Consider the following 17,416-nt stretch of genomic DNA (forward strand, 5'->3'; position numbering starts at 1 on the left):
GGATCGTCATCTACTGCGTGGTTATTACTGTGTCGCGTCTCTTGAGTCTATGACTCGAAACCTCAATCCCTAAGGACCATCTTGCAAGTCCTCACACCACGATCGATATCATATATTCTAGCCAGAAGGAACACTTTGACACGATGGAGCAAGCCCAGCAGACTCCTGGACAGCAGCAGGGGAGGCAGCAGCCCGTGTACGACACGAGACAAGGTGGACACTATGGTAACTATCCCTTTTCACGGAGTCTCGCGCATCTATGAATCAAATGGCAATCAGACTGACACGGTCATAGGTGCCAGCGCCGCGGTATAGTACCCTTTAATAAAGTGATATTACCTCGTAAACTGACTCTGCGCCATCTATAGCTCGCCGCACAAGGATTCGCTCCAGTTGCTGAGCTGTATACTGGTACCTGGGCAAATGTGCGTACACTAAACACTAATCTCTTTCTATCAACAGCGCTAATTGAGCGTTTTCCTAGGTCAACCAGGGCTTGCAGGGAACAGCCCGTGACATCTTGACGACGTATTGGCAACACGTAATCAATCACCTCGAATCCGATAACCATGATTATAAAATCCACCAACTACCCTTAGCCCGCATCAAGAAGGTCATGAAGGCTGACCCGGAAGTTAAAATGATATCCGCAGAGGCTCCGATTTTGTTTGCTAAGGGCTGTGATGTTTTTATTACCGAGTTGACTATGCGGGCATGGATTCATGCTGAAGACAACAAACGGAGAACACTGCAGAGATCAGACATTGCAGCAGCGTTGTCAAAGTCTGACATGTTCGATTTTCTCATCGATATTGTTCCCCGTGAGGAAGCCACGTCGCATGCAAAGCGCTCGAGTCAGTCAGCGGGTGCGCCAGCTGGGCCTGGAGGACCTACCGCTGCGGGCCAGTTGCCGCAGACTCAGCACGGAGTTCAGCATCATCCCCATCATATGGCACCGCCAGACTATGGTGCGTTAGGACAGCATCCTCTTCAAGACCAGGAATACAGGCAGCAAACTATGTATGGAGGAGCAGTACAGTCAGACCCAACAGCGGCGTATGCCCAGCCTCAAACCCAAATGTTTGAAGGAATGTATACTGCTTACCCTCATTTACCCCCGCAGCAGGTACGCGTCGGTTGATTCCGTTTGGCAATCTAGTTGCTTTCGTTCTATTTTGACCTGAAGTACTGATCTCATAACCTCTACAGTGACTTATTGTCGAATGATCGATCGTCTCTCCGCAGCCGGGCGGTTTCTTTGTTTCAGATTGTCCACCGGGCGACTGCACCAGCTATGCTTTAGAGTATCGAGACTACATTTTAAATACCCATTTTGATTATTTACTTCTTTGCGTTATTGGTGATACAACGATAAATTAAAAGAGTAATAAGTGCTAGCCATGCTACTTTTTTCCGAATCTTGACGATAACGTTGGGAATTTATCCATCTTCACAGGGCTCTGAACCGTGTGCGTAAGTCTGTGATAATTAATATGCGTATGAATTAGTTGAGGGTGCGCCACTTACTTCTCCAGTAAAGTAGGGCCGTTGATGGCATCTACACGCCCATACTTTTTATTTCGCATGGATATGTCATAAAATTCATCCGCGTTCTCCGCTTGCATTAGCTGAACCGTCTGTTGCAGCTCATCTAGATTCTCTCGAAGAATGGGGTTGTTGAGACTGTCGACGAATTGATATAAATATTCAACATCTTTGGCAAGAGCCATCACTCCGTTAGGGTTAATTCTTTTCACTTCCGCTGAAAGCGGGAGGGCCTAGGTAATCAGTTAGTCCTTTCTGCAAACATATCGCACCAACGCAATGACATACGAGGATCATGGTTGACGCGTGACTGAGCGCATCGAAGTAGATGAGTTCTTTGATCTCTTTGGGAAGCCCAAGAAGCGTAGAATTCATAATATTAGAGAGAAAACGGGTAAGAGTTTGCATGTAATTACTTGGCTCTGTGGGAGCTGCAGCGGCCATCCAGTCGTATTCTGCAGTTTCAATGAGGTCGTCGATCTTCGAGTTAACCACTTCGAATATGCGCTTCTCCGCCGCCTTTTTGTTATCTCGGAACTTGCCTGTCGCTTTCAAGGCTACTGGTTCGCTGGAAAAGTTCTGCGATCTGGCTGCGGCAAGCAAGAGCTCAAGCTCATGGCATGCATGTTCGAAGTGTTCCAGATTGATAAGTATCTGCACAATTTGCCCCAGGTACTGGGAGTTGAGGCGCTCAACGAGAGTGTCACAGACTTTGCTAGAGAGGAGCTCATCTAATGCCTGATACAGTCAGAAAATCTCCTATGATGTTTCAGTTGCGGAAGGCTCTCACATCCTTTAACGTCGCGTCGATTGTATCAGGATTTGTGAAGTCGTCGTTCGCAAAGAAATAAAATTGATTGAGGAAATTGCGGATATCAATGCAGCATAACGGGTACATTTGAGAGAATGGCAAAACGCAGGGAAAGCTGATGAGTCAGTACACCTTTAGATGTAAATAATGTGGAGGGCACATACGCTTGTTCCTGCGGTTCGCTGGGTGTATACCAGCTTACATTGAGTACCTTATCGAATTCCTCGGGCGTCTGAATCGGCATTGGCATATAATCATCGGTAGATACGATCTTTGGAATGTCAGCAGCAGGATTGAGCTAGGAATTTCTGGATCGCCTACCTCTTGAAAATCGTCACTGAACCGTTTTTTAAGCAATTCAGCATATTTTTTGAACAGGGTAAGGAGTAAGTCTTCGAAAGCTCCCATCGCAAAGTCCCAAGTCTGTGGGTTGGAGTTAGTAATAACCTGCCAATTGTGGCAAAGGTACCTACATTCATTGTTTGCATAAAGAGCGCAATGAGATTCTTGGTTTTTAGCAAGCTCTCCGCATTGTCAACCTCATGGAGAGCTGTTGATATTAGACCAACTGCAGTATGGCACATTGAGTCCCACAGTTCATCAACCTGACCTCGCTTGTTAGCATGGCAAAGCTAACTGTGTCATAAGAAAAAACTCACCTCAACCGGATATCTTAAGTCTGGGACTTTCTTCATGGTAGCACGCTCAACGATCGCGAAGCCTGCCATTTCTTCTAGAAGATTATGCAGGCTTGCCCCATCATCGTCCACTAATGTAACAGAGGCCGGTATAAGAAGCTCCTTTTGCCGACGGCGTGTGTTTGCATATTCGACCCTGAATTTTTCCATTTGGCCCAGGGACTGATGGATATGTAAACATTCGAAGAGCGGGGTGAAATCAACTTGGAGCTCTTCATTCTGTAGAAGGTCAAATTCTTCGTGCTCGTCGCAAACCAATTCAATGGCGGAATTCAGTTTGAAATGCTCCAGATACGGCAATTTTGCAGCTCGCTCTTTTTGTCTGGTCTTCCGTAAGTCCGTGTGATACAATGCTATTTCTCCAAGATACTGTGACATTTCTCGGATCCTGTATAGCCAAGTATTGAGGTCCGACATCACTGCCTCGGCTATCGCTCTTTGAGTCGCTGGAACGGAGCGCTGGATCATGTCTGCAATCTGGAATTGAGTCACCCCTTTGAGATGGACATTCTGAAGCTCCTCGAGGGCACGAAGTGCCGCGTAATGATTTTTCTTCGCTAGCAGGTCATGGACCTGGTTTGCAAGACGGAGGACTTCAAGACAATCTTGAATCGCGCGCGACGTCTCGTCGATATTTAGACGATGCTGTCGCGATTCTACCAGGGCCTTCTTTTGTTCGGCCAACTTCTCTGTACTTGCCTGAATGGATTGATTGAGGTCGAGTATCTCCGCTGTCAAACTAACAGTGCCTTCCCGAATGTGAAGAAGCTGATTAACTGAAGAGACAAATTCTTGGTGATTTGTATTGCAGATATTCTCAATTTCCGTCTCTTTGTCGCTGGCAAACTTAGAGAGGGAGCGTAGTAGCTCGGACGTTTTGTTGCCGACGCTGTACTCTTTAATAGAGGGAATTAATTGATCTAGATAATCGGTGTCCGAAGGCGATATGATTATCTGCAAGTACTTGGCGTTAGCCAGCTATGAAGCATAATGGTAGGGTGCACTTACTTGGTTCAACACATATAGGGACTCACTTCGTGACGGGACCATGGACGGCATGTTGCCGATAATTATGATTCTGCAAGTGTTACCGCTCTGTCCTGAGGAGAGGTAGCTTGAAGTGCTGAGTTACTATGCGAGAGTTTTCACAAATGATAATAAGAAGCTGTGGTGGAGGAGCTAGCTTGTCCACGCCAAGGACTGATGGCCCGCGATTCCGCGAGGTTCAGTCACCCCACGCCGATAACGTTTCTGCTTATCTGTGGAACCTTGGCCTGCCCAGAGCCATGCTCGTATCTTGATTTGACCTCGAAACGTTTCGACCTATTTCGCTAGTTGGGCGTACTTGTTTATCGTTGTTTGACTTCCAACCGGCCTATATCCGTATCCTTTTTAGTTCAGCCAGGAAATGGCAGCTTGTCATAACTTATATCTGATGCGAAGTGAGATTACCCTCCCTGCTGAGATAGTATCCTAGAGGGATTCGCTTAACCAGGGCGAGTCCAAATCGTATAATGCTCTCTAGGAAGAGTCAATTTGCTGAGAGCAGCGAGGATTCCATTGACAAATGAAACACAACGCAGGCTCCGTCTGATGCAACTGTGTTACGCTATAGCCCGCAGGCAATTCCCGTGGTCGAAGGACATAAATGTCATTTGGCAGTATTATGTCAAGCAAGAAATAGACATGGGACATTCTGCTCAAGGGAACCATGACATATTGCTGCAGGTGAATGCTATGCCTATACCATGCTGATAGGTAAAATAAGTCTTCACTTTCAGATCCCAGCAATCCATTACAGGTATACAGCTTCTACCAGGAACCGCCTGCCGGGCTAGACATCAAAAGCCTAGTGCATCTAGGAGATGTACCTCAGTACAGCTGATGAAAATAATATTATAACAAGCAGAGTGGTTTCAAGTAGTGCTATCTAGTGAACTGGATATGTCCAGAAAGCTTATGTTGTGATTCACAGATATAGCATACCTGAACCAGCACTCATTTCTCTCGGCGGTGTTGTTATAATTGAAAGACATTTCTTTGACCTCTCCTCTCATTTTGATTCTCTGCCGTCTCTGTGAGAGGTCATCAATCTAGCAACCTTGTGTTTAACCGAGCATGATCAATAACAAGCACTTACTTTAAACGTGCATTCACATTCTCATCTACTCAATCAAAGAAACAGATCTCAGGCTCCATTGTTCACTACTTGCACGGCAATCTTCTGGATCAACTACTTGTGGAAGGAACACACCACAAGCCTTTGAGAAGTCTCCGGTAGGCCTTAAACATGAGAGGAACTAACTCTTCTCGTGGGCTGAGCAGCCCCGGCTCCACGGACGGTGTTGCTTCTCCAAATGGATCGCCGGATACGAAGCTCACTGCATTCTCCCCAGAGGATGTGCGATCGAAAACACTCTCTGAATCAAGTGCCTGTGGTCCATTGGATGATTGGACCGGCTTCAAACAGTTCTTCTCGAAGTATGTAACTTGCAGACGCTGATATATGGACTCTTGCTAACTGGCTGCAGTGCCTGTTCGGACCCATTTCTTGTCTCAGCAAATGTGTCCACTCGGCCCCAGCTTTCTCCAACCGCTGCGAGTTTCACTCCCATTGGACTGACAGACTCTGCGAGTGCGAGCCGAGCTCACTTTATGACCAAGGATGTATCCCCCAGCAACATCAGCCTCCTGACAGCCGACTCCAAGGCTGACTCTGGCAGCAACTCCAAGGTCGGCCGCCCGGAGGGGTCCCTACCGAAGTATGGTGCCATTGGAAGTGATAGAGTATATAGGGACTGCGGTGTTCAGGCCAGAAAGGCTGCCGAGCAGGAGGGAAATACACGCGCTTTGCTTATTGAGAATGTTCCCAACAATCTAACTTATATGTCTCTGGCTGGCTTTTTCAACGTGAGTTACCTTGCTATTCATCTTTTGCGAATCTGACGGGAACAGCGCCGCGAATTTACCTCTCTCAAAGGTCCTATACTTTCAGAATTGAGCTCTAAAGGCAATGTATATGTCTCCTTTACCGATTGCCGCGAAGCCAAGAAGGCAATTGAGAAAGTCCGCCTTCTTCGACCGGAATGGAGGGTCTTTCCGCTAACCCCCAGGGAGTACGTGCAACATCTGGATCCAGCATTGCTTCCTCAAACTTCCAATTATGAGGGTCAACTGCTCGCTACTGTCTACTATGACAGCCGTAATCCAGGTCTGAATCAACATACTGTAGCCCGATCATTGGAGACACTCGCTATGACCTTTGGGGATATCCAGGCCTTCACTCCTTTACTCTCGAGCCAAGAAAACATCTCTGAGTTTCACATTGAGTACTTCAATACCCGTGACGCCGAAAATGTCATGACAACCCTCAATGGAACGTCTGTGGATGTAAGTCGTGGTCATTATACTGTTTATTTGAACAAACGCTAACAGTTTTCGAAGGATTGCGTTGTTGAAATTTCATTCTTCAAGCCGGACGTGGAGAGTGAAGCATATCCTTCTCCCCAGAGTCCGTGCTCTTTGAAGAAATCCACTTCCTGCTTGAACGCTTCTTATCAAAAAGACGCTTCCTGGGCCTCGCCTCGGCACAGCCGTGCTCCTTACATGGAGCTTAGCCCAACAGGCCGATCCACAATTCCTCCTGGCGAACATGCTGGATTAATGGACTGGATGACAAGAGCGGGGGAAAGTGTTCTACCTTCTCCCCGTCGCGAGATCGCCCGCTGCCCAGATTTACGCCTAACGAACCAAAATGCCGTGGATGTCGAGCGTATCCGCCTCGGGTTGGATGTCCGCACCACCGTATGGTCCCCAGCTGCATTTCACTCTAGCCATGCTCAGTATTGATACAGATCATGCTCCGAAACATTCCCAACAAGATTGACCAGGTAAAGACCATCGAGAAAACGAGATGAGAACTCAAGGCTGACTTCGCAAGACAATGCTCAAAGCCATCGTTGACGAAACAAGCCACGGGAAATATGACTTTATGTACCTGCGTATTGGTCAGTGTGCACTGCCACTCGAAGCTTAGTATCGTGTGTGATGACTGATAGTTTCTCTAAAGATTTCGCAAATAACTGCAAGTATGTTGGAACAAGTTGACATAGATATCCCTGGTCTTACTGAACCACTTGTTCCAGTGTTGGCTATGCTTTCATCAACTTCGAAGATGTGAGTATCTCTCTTCATAGCCTTGATAAGGAGCTAACGATATTCTAGCCGATTGATATAATTGATGTTAGTTTTCGTGGCTTCCTAGCACTGAGTCATCGCAGAGCATACACTTACGTTGTTCAAAAGTTTGTCAAAGCACGAGCAGGGCGCACCTGGTATGCCCAAGTTTACAGAATGCCCGACGTAGATGCTAATACCATGTGTAGGAACTGCTTCAACAGCGATAAGGTCGCAGAAGTGTCATACGCAAGTCAGTATTATCCTGCCTTGTTTAAGGTATTTGTTCTAAACTTTGAGCAGCCATCCAGGGTAAGGACTGTCTGGTACAAAAGTTTCGCAATAGTTCAGTGATGCTTGAACACCCTTCGTTCCGCCCAAAGGTAAGATGTCTTTTCCGTTGCAAAGGATGCCGGAGTTATTGAACACTCATGGCGGGGCAGATATTTCATACTGGCACTGGGCCTCTCGCTGGGAAGGAGGACCGTTTCCCCGGACCTGATAACCCCTCAAAGATGCGCCGCAGCATCGAGAATGCAGAACACGTCGGTTAGTGATATAATAAAGTTTTGCATGACAAATGCTAACTGGAACACGCCAGGTTTGTTTGCGCCACGAGTCGGGCAACAGTATCGAGATGAGCAGCGTCGCCGCCGCTCTCAATTCGATCGTGGGACCACTGCGGCTGAGAGGGAAATAGTGTACGTTCGGTCCCTCGCCCCCAGGCGTCCCTTTAGTGCTGTGGGCAATGGCCTGAAAAGCGCTCCTTGCACCTACCCCGGGATGAAAATGTGGTACGACTCGTCCGTCTCCGACCATGGCCCTAAAACTTCTTAATCTTGTTTCATCGAGTGACTCCGCTGGCAAACTTAGGAGCAATTGATATGTTTGTGTACAAAAACGCTCAGTGATTCAATCTTTCGTTAATCTGCTGCATTTGTTCCTGTGGTTTAACTGTTTTTCATACTTTTCTTGTTCCGAGTGCATTACGGGCTTGGAGAGGGGCTACCAACAGTTTTGATTCATGAGAGAAAAGCCATTCTATGCCCAGGTTGGCTTGATTGTGGTGTCTCGGTCTGAGTCTGAATGTTGGGTTCATCTCCGTTGGGAATTCAAGTGGGGTTTACAGAGTACATAACGACGGATGATGATAATGCTGATGAGTTGAAGCAAGATGGGGACATGGCCAGATTGGCGGTCTTCTGCTGCTTGCTTACGAAATAGTTTATTGATGGTACTTTCCAAATCCAGTAGCAAAGTATAGAATACACAGGTGGCAGTACCGTGATTGTCGAGATCGGAGCCAGTTATAAAAGTATGAAGCACCATATAGACTCGGAGTACTATGCGACTTTTCTGTATATGGACTTGGGAGCGGAGAAGGAACCACGGCAATCGTGGGGCCGGTTGTAAGCGGCGAACCTGGACTCTGGCGTTGGCATATTTTTCTCTTAATGCTCACCTTCAAAGCTGAGATGCGCCCTCCTCATTCTAACTTCACCGGCTGATGTGATAGATAACATCATTACTGGTCCAGTCCCTTCTTTCTGGCCACGTGAGCGGCAGGCTGTAAAGTCTGCTCTTCTGAGCATTCGGTGAGTAGCACAAATATGGAAGAAGATGAGGTCTTCCGCATCTACTCCATGCTTCACCTCATATTCCACCGCAACAGGAACCAGCATGGCAGGACGAAGTGGTGGAAATGGCTCTCGATTCTGAAGCGAGCCGTCTGGAATCTAGCTATGTCTTTGAGCTCGAGCAAGCAAGGAGATTTCCGCACCTCTGCTGAAACCTATAAACAATATTTGGCCGATCGGGTTCTACCGAGGTGTTACCTGTGAGTTTCACCGCAGTTGAACGCCCTTTTTGACTAAAGTATATCGGTTTTTCGAAGCTCGGCTGATATCCTATTCCCAGAGCCTTTTCGGTAGTCATAGCAGATGTCCAGTTTTCCGCTCTCGGCACTGTACTCTTCGCTATCCTTGCACAGCTCTCAAAATCAACTGGCATTGCTGAAGAATTCAAGTTGCCGTCTCCGGTAGAAACTAGCCATAATTTACTCGCATCTTACTCAGGGCTACCTACACGCATAGATGACATAGGAGAAGCGTTGCCACGGCCTGCAGAGCCATCGGAAGTTGCTCAGGACTTCCAGTTGCAGCTGCCCGTTCAGCCCGTTTTGGAAGTGTCGAATAAACCAAGCGCGTCCCAAACTCTAGACGCGACGAAACCCGAGAAGAAGAAGAAAAAGAAGAAGACGGAAACGAAGAAGCAGAGGAGGAAAAATGCGATAGATGATCTTTTCGATGGGCTGTTTTGATAAATATCACCCGGTTGGACCTGGACCTTTAGTACTCTTGATGAGATTTCCCAAAGAGGATGATTCATAAAGATATATTCGACCATATATACAAATACTCAAAAAAAAAATCACTAAAGAGGTCCCGCATCACTGCCTACCTACCGTTGGGAGCAGCAGGTTCATCGAGTGATGGATAATAACCCAAGACATTGTGTATAAATATTTGGGCGAAAATACGGTCCAAATGAAAAGATGAGTCCTCAATGCCGTACATGCGGCCATAACAGAGGTCAAGATAGAGGCCGCATGGAAAGTTAAAAGTGCAATGTGAGTCCAGATTTCATCATGAGATTGCCCTGTTCTCAGAAGCTTAGTGGCAGATATCCACCAAATCGGGCCGGCCCAATTGCCCACGTATGTCAGAATGCCAACTAAAATGACGTTATAAACACCGACGCCATTATATGCGTTAGATAGATCGATGGAAGATATAGCGTTCGATCCACCAAATGCAAAAAAAGTTACGTATTGCATCAGCAAACATGTGAGAGTAATCTCAACAGAATGCAAGTTCATCCATGTCAAAGCTTTGAGTTGCAGTCTGAAGAAGAGAAAAATAGGCACATTTGTTACCCTCGACTGGGTTAGAAGGAAGAGCGTTAGAGCTTCATGAAATAACCCTACGGTTCCGTCAGATATGCGGTTTGTCCGCCAATTTTGCTTGCTTACCTTGTTTTATATGCAGTTTGCCGTTTCTCATAAATATTAACATAAAGAGCAGAGCAATCCCGCCCATGGCAACCCGCGCATATAGGACAAGTGTGATACCATCCATAAACGTTGCAACAGTTTGGACCGTAGTCTCATTGAGAAGTTCTGGCGATTCAGATGCTGCAAAAACCAACTTGAATATAAAGCACATAGCCGTCACCGCGAGGCAGAGCAGACGCCATATCAAGGATGGAGAAAAGTCGTCCATTAGATGTAGACAAACGTCAGCATAAGTCACAACAATCAAAAGCCAGAGATTAATCCGGTGACTCGGAAGGTATAACCTAGCAATATCAGGTTCAGCGGCGAATTTTTGACCTGTCTGATTCCAACGTCTCATGAACCGGTGCGAGATTGCTAGGATGGCGGCAGGGAGAAGATATGCCGCACCTCGAGGCGCTTTCTGGAGTTGAATGGATCTGACGTGCAGGTAGAAGGTCCATCCCGTAAATATCCAGTACCAGAATTGCTGTTCCTCTTCCACATAACTGCTTGCAAACATCATTGCACCGTATAGCAGAACGCCTGTTATCAGGAACAGCCTTAGAAGAGTGTGATTTGAGAGCGCCTTATATGTTGCAGGTATAGAAAATAAGACTGCGAGGCCGGTAATACATATACCTAACGAGAGGTACCTGAGATCGTAATTGCTAGCAGCGCCGCTCATAACTTCTTGGGAAGATCTGAGAAAGCGTAGTAGGCCGGATTCTACCTCAGTCTGGACATAAATGTCATCCGTTGCATCTGCTCCATATTGACGGAGCAATTCTTGTGCTTGGACCCAGGCACAAAGTGCTCCATCAGGACCACGCGGTGAATCACCATAACAATTAGCCGGCAATGTATTATCTTCAAAATTGTGGTTCGGATATGTTTCTTTGAGTGCTTTCAACAACTGTTCAGCATTCTCGACGAGCAGTCGTATTCTCTGCGAACCTGTATTTAGAGAAGAGTTAGTATCAGTTGACCCTAGCAACAATTCATATCATGCCCACCGAGATGCCACATATTTAGAAATTCAGGAATGAATACACCCAGGCTGTTCAGTGGGATAGGTAGTCCAAGAAGACCAGCCAGAGTCGGCGTAATGTCGGTTTGATCCACAACACGATAGTACTGTAGTTCATGTGTCGCATTCACGGGACTTTCCCTGCCAGCGCCCAAGCTTTGAAGTTTCGGAGATATAAAAAGTAGGGCAGGTGAAGTTTCGCCTGCCGAAGAACCCCCATGATTCCCAGCATCGTTCATTCCATGATCACCACATAGAATGAAGAGAGTTGACTGTAGGTGAGCCTCCTGCTCCATGGCTCTGTACACTTGCGCGACTATAGAATCCATCTCATGTTGTTTTGGTACCATATATGAACTGGCACGTTTATCAGATTTAAGAGTTGCATGAAGAAACGGGTTGCCATTCACCTTTGCGGTCCAGCTTTGTGCCCAATATGGTCCAGGCCTAGATAATGCATTATCATACCTGACCAATCACCTGTAACAAGCTCATCATGAATATGCCGAGTCACATTTGTGTCAACTTCGGTGAAGTCCTGTAAATGTTAGTCAGAAGTCGTTGTGAATGGACAAGTGACTGACTGATACGAAGAAGCTCGTTGTCCCATCTGATCTGCTAAACGTCCCAGGAAACAGTTTCAGCCAGGTATCATCCCCGTACATTACAAGTTGCCCGCCATTCGCTCTTATTTGGGCCAGCCACGTATCTTGGTATGCAAGGGTTGACGATGTGTCAGACTCAGCTATATTGAGAATAACGTCGAGAAAAGACGGCACAGATCCTGTGGTCATAGCCTTCAATCGAGGCATTGTAACTGTCGGGGAGCCTGCATAAGCGGTGAAGGGAATTGCAGCACCGGATCGGATAAGGCTCCTGTAAGTCAGTAAGACTATCAGGCAGGATCGAATAAGATTGCGAACCTCTGTGTGAATAGAAAACCGGAGTTGTTTGAATAAACGAAGTCACTTTGTCGCTCAGCTGCGGTACTCGGAATAGAGGGTTTACAAGTACTTACCTTCGTAGAGCATCAACCACCATGAAAATGACTTTATCAAACACTCTTGGCGGCCGATCCTCAAAGGAATCAAAAGTAGCCAGGCCATAAATAAGAGGTTTATACGGGAAAAAACCGAGAGAGAAGACTAAGACAGCGATTGGTATGAGCACATTGGCCACAAGCACCAGCAAATGGTGCACCATTTTGAACTGGTTGCTGAGCGATCACGGCGAGCACATGCAACCATCAAGTATGACCACATCAAATTGTTTGAATTGGTCTGAGTTTACTCCGTACTCCAACGGAGTACTATTACATATGTTCTTTCAAGCTGGTCCTTTGCCATTTCAGGAGGCGCAGGGTTCACCGCCTATTTTCCCAAGAAAATCAATGCTTATCGATAACATTATCACTGCATCTAGGTACAGGTATTATTTAAAATTTGAAAATGTGCCTGTGCTGAGAACGGGCACAAAATGCATAGCCAGATTAAGAATACAATCATCGCCAGCACTTTCATTATGAAAATAACGCGGGAAGCTTAGTCTGGCACTGTTCTCGTCATCCTCGGCGATTTGATTCCGATGCAGCGACCTGTGGTGGTAAGTGGTCGTTGGAGATCTCAAGCTCTTGTCGACATTATTTCGCAAGCAGAAATCTTGATCAAGGGCTGAGAGTCGAGGAAGCTTCTTGTTATGTACATCACTGGATCTGGTGGTCATTGGATGAAACAGTGTTACTGATCACGCAGCCAAAAAAGCACTTCATGCTTTACTTCTTTTTGTGCATTTTCTTGGTCTTCGATGGGTGTGGTTTGAAAACGATCGATGAACGGTTTTTCCTCTGATGTTTCTGAATTCGTCCTGAGCGTTGCGAACGAACACGGGCACTGACTTTCGAAGAGTCGATGTCCATTGCTGTAGAAAGAATGCATCAGCATTGATAGGGGAAAAACACCGATGTCTGTTTACATTCACTATTTCCGGACGGGTTTGTTTTACTCTCGTCCTCCGTAACTGAAATGTTGTTTATTAGAGCCAATCTTCCCTTATAGCCTTTAAAACGGGCCACATACCAATATCCGTAGCCTCGGTGACTGTATTGGGATTTTCCTGAGCTCTAGGTTTAGGCTGAGCAGCAAGCTCTTGTAGCTTTGCGGACAACCTTTCGGTGCGGGCATCCACAGCAGGGCCAAAAACTGTAGAGCGAAGCTTTGCTTTATTGCGCTTCTGAACGCTGGCACGAACACTTTTCGCCATTATGGTTGTAGATGTGCGGGCTAGAACACAAGGAAATAGGTTGGATATGAGTATTCGCCGCCGAGGTTTTATCGTTTGAGAAAAAGTTTTCGATTCAACTATTCTAGTTTACAGTCTTATGTCATCCGATTCGGAGCCGCCTCTCACCTCCGCACCCAACCCAGTTGCGGGAGTTCCAGACTTGCCAGCAAATTGAAGTGACCGCGGCGGCATTGTTCTAATCAACATCACACCCTTCTCATTTATAGGTCGCGAAATTGAAATGTCTCTTAAGGGGTCTGATCAGAGGGAGCCTTTAATAGTGAAGTATACTTGCCCGAGCTCTGCGCTTTAATATACATCCAGCCTTTAGCGCCTATTCTGGTACATCCGTCGCCACGATGGCCTCTGGCCAGACATCTGAGCTCCAAAGTGTGATTGCTTTGGTGAAGACCCTGACCAATGCGCAACTGAAAGACATTCTAAGGGATGAAGGGCTGGCGGTGTCTGGGTTGAAAGCTGCACTCCAAGTGCGGATCATCAATGGTTTGTACATCCTTCCCTATGACAATAACTGCAATCACGATGCTAATGATCCAGCCCTCGAGGGACACTTTCAAGCTGGCCGCCTCGGACGTTATGACAGTCTCAGGAAATTTATTTATGCTACTGCACATCGGTCAATGCCTCCGTCTCCCTCGATACAGCCACCAGTGCCAGGCCACTATTATCAACAAATTCCAACCAGTCATTCAGTACAGTCGCACCACAGACAGTCACCCCTAGGAATGTCCGTAGCCTCGCATGGGTCCGTACCTGGTATGATCTTCTGCAGCGCTTTTAGGGCTTGTATCTCATGATCTTTAGGGCCGCTCATATTCAAGGACAGTCCGTTTTATAAGATAATACGTCAGCTCACACCCACTATAGAATGCAAAGGTGAGAATATCCCTCAGAGTTATGGGATGTGACCCTAATAGCCGAGAGCAGCACGTGAACATACTAGAGATAGCGTAGAGCTGAAGATTCACCTCGACGCGGATGTGGCATCCAGGCTACTTGCAGAACCAAAGCTACGCGTTATGATATTCTGCGCCGCGGACTCTGGACTTAATCAGTTCACCAAGTCTGATATTGCGTTTCCTCATCAAGTCGAACTCAAGGCAAATCTTGATGAGGTGAAGGCTAATCTTAGGGGCCTCAAGAATAAACCCGGTACTACAAGGCCAGCAGATATCACAAATTATATTCGAAAAAAAGCTGGTTATACGAACCACGTTGTGATGACGTACGCCCTAACCCAGAAAGTAAGCAGACTCAAGTCCTGTTCCTTTTTTTACTTTAAAAAAAAAGCTAATTTTACTAACTGCGATTCAGAGGTTCTTCATTGTAGCCAATCTGGTTGAGTGTACGGCGATCGAAGAGCTTGTGGATAAACTGAAACGGAGGAAGACAATTACGAGGGAGCAGGTGCTCCAAGAAAGTACGCGTAACCATTTAAAGGATGAAAAATGCTGACTCCTTCAGTGAAAAGCAAAGCCGAAGATGCCGATATCGTCGCTACATCGACCGTGATGTCGCTAAAGTGTCCGCTCTCGACTCGACGAATAGAGGTGCCATGTCGCTCAGTGTTATGCACGCATAATCAGTGCTTTGACGCATCGTCGTTTCTCCAACTGCAAGAACAAGCACCAACATGGTCTTGTCCGGTTTGCGCAAAAGCAACGAGCTATGAGTCCTTAAATGTTGACCAGTAAGCTCCCAATGTCCCTTCTTGTATTGACGCTGTTCTCACCTTCTAGATACGTGGACGATATACTCCGCTCAACGCCGCTCGACGTTGAGCAGGTAATTATAGAACCGAACGGGCAATGGTCAACTCCCAAGGATGAGGCGGTAGCGACTGGGCCAGGCACCTTTACACCTGCAACCGACGACGACGAGCTGGTTGAGATCAGAGAACCCGGAGTTACACCTGTAAAACAAGAGAACTTCCCTTCGTTGGACCTGTGGCGGCAGACACCAGCTACCTCGCGAGAGCAGTCCTCAGCATGGTCGAGCAGCAAACGACCAGCGCCTGTCATTGACCTTACAGGTAGTGACGATGATGACGATTCCCCAATAAGACCACCGAAAAGGCAGGCAGTTCATCTGCATCGGCCATTGCCCAGACAGGATCCCCGCAGCTCATGCACGGGCGGGTATCCACTTCCGACGTTTGCCTCAGAATAATCCTTAAGACGGCCGTCCCATGCACGATTTATCTAGCGGTGCATCTTTCCCGGCGTTATGGCGTGGTTTTTGGGGGGAATAGGAGGGCAATTGCATATAGGCCATTTTGGCGTTCAACAGGAAGCAGGTTAAACACTTTAGCAGAAGATTGTGCCACTGACTCCGTGGAGGTACAATACACTGTGGCCTGCATAAAGTAACTTTGTAATATAAATTGACTCAAATGGATGAATCAAATTCTATAGAGATGATTCATAGTTAATATGCTAAAATAGGTGGTCTTCTGACCAGCTGATATGTCTACTCCTTAGATGCGTCGGCCCGCAATATTCCAGACCGAGCTTAATCAACCGTCGTCACCTACACAATCTCCGCAATATAGAGCCCCAATAGCTACTAAGGCTCCTAAATAGACCTCCATCTTTCATCATTTCGTCTATCATCAACAACTCCGTGCCAATCCCTGAAACGCCCGCAGTCATGTCGTTCGATGTGGCCGGCATCCACCCAATCCCGTCCAACTCCCAAGACCGACTCCTCAGCGCATCATGTCTAGACTTCCTCCTCATCGAGCTGGTTCCGATGGCAGAACGAATGGCGAAAGACCTAGCAGCAGACCAAAGATTACTGGACGACGAAGAAACGAAAGAAACGGCATTCTTCCGCCTTGAGTCCCTGGGCTATAGAGTCGGGCAAGGTCTTGCGGAAAGGTGTGCACACAGTAGTTTTCAAGTTCTTTCAGGTGTCGCTGCTGGAAACAGTATGAAGAAACCATGCCTAGAAGATCTTAATGCTAATGAGCACATTTTGCATTACGGCAGGTTCTCCCGGGATCGACCGCGATTCACGGATAACTTGGATATCATCAAATTCCTGTGCAAGGATTTATGGATGACATTGTTCAAGAAGCAAATCGATAATTTAAAAACAAATCATCGCGTAAGTGCTGCTTGACAGCTGGCCTACTTTGAGGTCTCTAGTTGACATTGAGATCTCATTTCAGGGAGTTTATGTTTTGACAGACAACTCCTTCCGTCCTTTCGCGAAAATGAGCATGTCCTCAAGGAACGAGGCACTATCTAGGGCACAAGCGGTAAGATAACCCATGTAGTCCATGCTGAGATAGTCTAATCTGGAATAGTACTTGTGGTTTCCTTGTGGTGTCATTCGTGGTGCATTATCAAACTTGGGTGTTCATACGACTGTCCAGGCGGAAACCACGGAACTTCCTGGGGCCACCTTCCAGATAAAGACAATCAACAAATAAGGAATGCCATTATCTATGTTGCGCGCCTTCTTCAAACCTTGGGGGACCGCCTGGCAGCGACTGGAGGCTGCTTCATCTACGACTAAAACAACTGGGCAGAGCTCTACATGACTTATGCTGTTTAGGAAGACATTGATTCTGCTGTTTTGTTCCTATCATGCGAGCTGCAGACTAACCGAAACATTTTTACGGCCGTCCTCAACCGTTCGCCGTATATCATTTTCTAATGATTCAAAGCCTATCTTTTTCAAATACCAGCGATTAGCGAAGCTTCTTCAGGGACGGCAAGTCTGGGAGGACCGCCAAAGGTACGTCTCAGTCAGAGCAGGAATGCGAGCTGCATACAATGACCGACCAATGCATGGGA

At 46.9% G+C, this 17,416-nt stretch overlaps 8 protein-coding genes across 8 annotated transcripts; 5 read left to right on the plus strand and 3 right to left on the minus strand.

Moving 5' to 3' along the window:
- The first annotated feature begins 6 nt into the window (after window positions 1–6).
- hapE (CCAAT-binding factor complex subunit HapE) lies at window positions 7–1,463 on the plus strand. Its single transcript, XM_073744718.1, has 5 exons — window positions 7–225; window positions 296–309; window positions 369–425; window positions 485–1,126; window positions 1,210–1,463. Exons 1-5 carry the CDS (start codon window positions 144–146, stop codon window positions 1,210–1,212), a joined length of 798 nt encoding a protein of 265 aa, XP_073594670.1. The 5' UTR covers window positions 7–143; the 3' UTR covers window positions 1,213–1,463.
- Window positions 1,273–4,213, minus strand: BDW70DRAFT_73706 (Rab GTPase-binding exocyst subunit SEC15). Its single transcript, XM_073744721.1, has 9 exons — window positions 4,063–4,213; window positions 3,016–4,008; window positions 2,830–2,961; window positions 2,678–2,779; window positions 2,521–2,627; window positions 2,336–2,471; window positions 1,834–2,283; window positions 1,528–1,778; window positions 1,273–1,479 (listed from the first exon to the last, which is right to left on the minus strand). Exons 1-9 carry the CDS (start codon window positions 4,111–4,113, stop codon window positions 1,404–1,406), a joined length of 2,298 nt encoding a protein of 765 aa, XP_073594671.1. The 5' UTR covers window positions 4,114–4,213; the 3' UTR covers window positions 1,273–1,403.
- A 1,131-nt stretch (window positions 4,214–5,344) lies between these two features.
- On the plus strand, window positions 5,345–8,067 carry BDW70DRAFT_151227 (putative meiosis protein MEI2; the record flags this gene model as incomplete). The annotated part of the gene is made up of 12 exons (XM_073739262.1): window positions 5,345–5,535; window positions 5,586–5,964; window positions 6,010–6,444; window positions 6,499–6,858; window positions 6,909–6,944; window positions 6,995–7,061; window positions 7,200–7,230; window positions 7,335–7,388; window positions 7,462–7,483; window positions 7,542–7,613; window positions 7,674–7,779; window positions 7,832–8,067. The coding sequence occupies 12 exons, from the start codon at window positions 5,345–5,347 to the stop codon at window positions 8,065–8,067; spliced, it is 1,989 nt and encodes a 662-aa protein (XP_073594672.1).
- Window positions 8,068–8,664: 597 nt separating this feature from the next.
- Window positions 8,665–9,602, plus strand: BDW70DRAFT_138768 (uncharacterized protein). Its single transcript, XM_073737280.1, has 2 exons — window positions 8,665–9,067; window positions 9,148–9,602. The coding sequence occupies exons 1-2, from the start codon at window positions 8,841–8,843 to the stop codon at window positions 9,548–9,550; spliced, it is 630 nt and encodes a 209-aa protein (XP_073594673.1). The 5' UTR covers window positions 8,665–8,840; the 3' UTR covers window positions 9,551–9,602.
- Window positions 9,603–9,666: 64 nt separating this feature from the next.
- Window positions 9,667–12,583, minus strand: las21 (mannose-ethanolamine phosphotransferase LAS21). Its single transcript, XM_073737282.1, has 7 exons — window positions 12,331–12,583; window positions 12,236–12,280; window positions 11,897–12,185; window positions 11,723–11,850; window positions 11,299–11,669; window positions 10,262–11,239; window positions 9,667–10,212 (listed from the first exon to the last, which is right to left on the minus strand). The coding sequence occupies exons 1-7, from the start codon at window positions 12,513–12,515 to the stop codon at window positions 9,680–9,682; spliced, it is 2,529 nt and encodes an 842-aa protein (XP_073594674.1). The 5' UTR covers window positions 12,516–12,583; the 3' UTR covers window positions 9,667–9,679.
- Window positions 12,584–12,685: 102 nt separating this feature from the next.
- Window positions 12,686–13,657, minus strand: BDW70DRAFT_138771 (DUF2423 domain-containing protein). The gene is made up of 3 exons (XM_073737283.1): window positions 13,388–13,657; window positions 13,284–13,328; window positions 12,686–13,229 (listed from the first exon to the last, which is right to left on the minus strand). Exons 1-3 carry the CDS (start codon window positions 13,569–13,571, stop codon window positions 13,084–13,086), a joined length of 375 nt encoding a protein of 124 aa, XP_073594675.1. The 5' UTR covers window positions 13,572–13,657; the 3' UTR covers window positions 12,686–13,083.
- Window positions 13,658–13,778: 121 nt separating this feature from the next.
- BDW70DRAFT_138772 (PINIT domain-containing protein) lies at window positions 13,779–16,083 on the plus strand. Its single transcript, XM_073737284.1, has 7 exons — window positions 13,779–14,096; window positions 14,151–14,369; window positions 14,418–14,489; window positions 14,541–14,857; window positions 14,928–15,033; window positions 15,078–15,303; window positions 15,353–16,083. The coding sequence occupies exons 1-7, from the start codon at window positions 13,952–13,954 to the stop codon at window positions 15,780–15,782; spliced, it is 1,515 nt and encodes a 504-aa protein (XP_073594676.1). The 5' UTR covers window positions 13,779–13,951; the 3' UTR covers window positions 15,783–16,083.
- Window positions 16,084–16,103: 20 nt separating this feature from the next.
- BDW70DRAFT_73879 (trafficking protein particle complex subunit) lies at window positions 16,104–17,207 on the plus strand. The gene is made up of 4 exons (XM_073744722.1): window positions 16,104–16,492; window positions 16,604–16,721; window positions 16,786–16,875; window positions 16,924–17,207. The coding sequence occupies exons 1-4, from the start codon at window positions 16,263–16,265 to the stop codon at window positions 17,047–17,049; spliced, it is 564 nt and encodes a 187-aa protein (XP_073594677.1). The 5' UTR covers window positions 16,104–16,262; the 3' UTR covers window positions 17,050–17,207.
- The last annotated feature ends 209 nt before the right edge of the window (window positions 17,208–17,416 follow it).

Source organism: Aspergillus foveolatus, assembly GCF_047715535.1.
Source record: "Aspergillus foveolatus strain CBS 279.81 unplaced genomic scaffold BDW70scaffold_34, whole genome shotgun sequence".
NCBI lineage: Eukaryota > Fungi > Ascomycota > Eurotiomycetes > Eurotiales > Aspergillaceae > Aspergillus > Aspergillus foveolatus.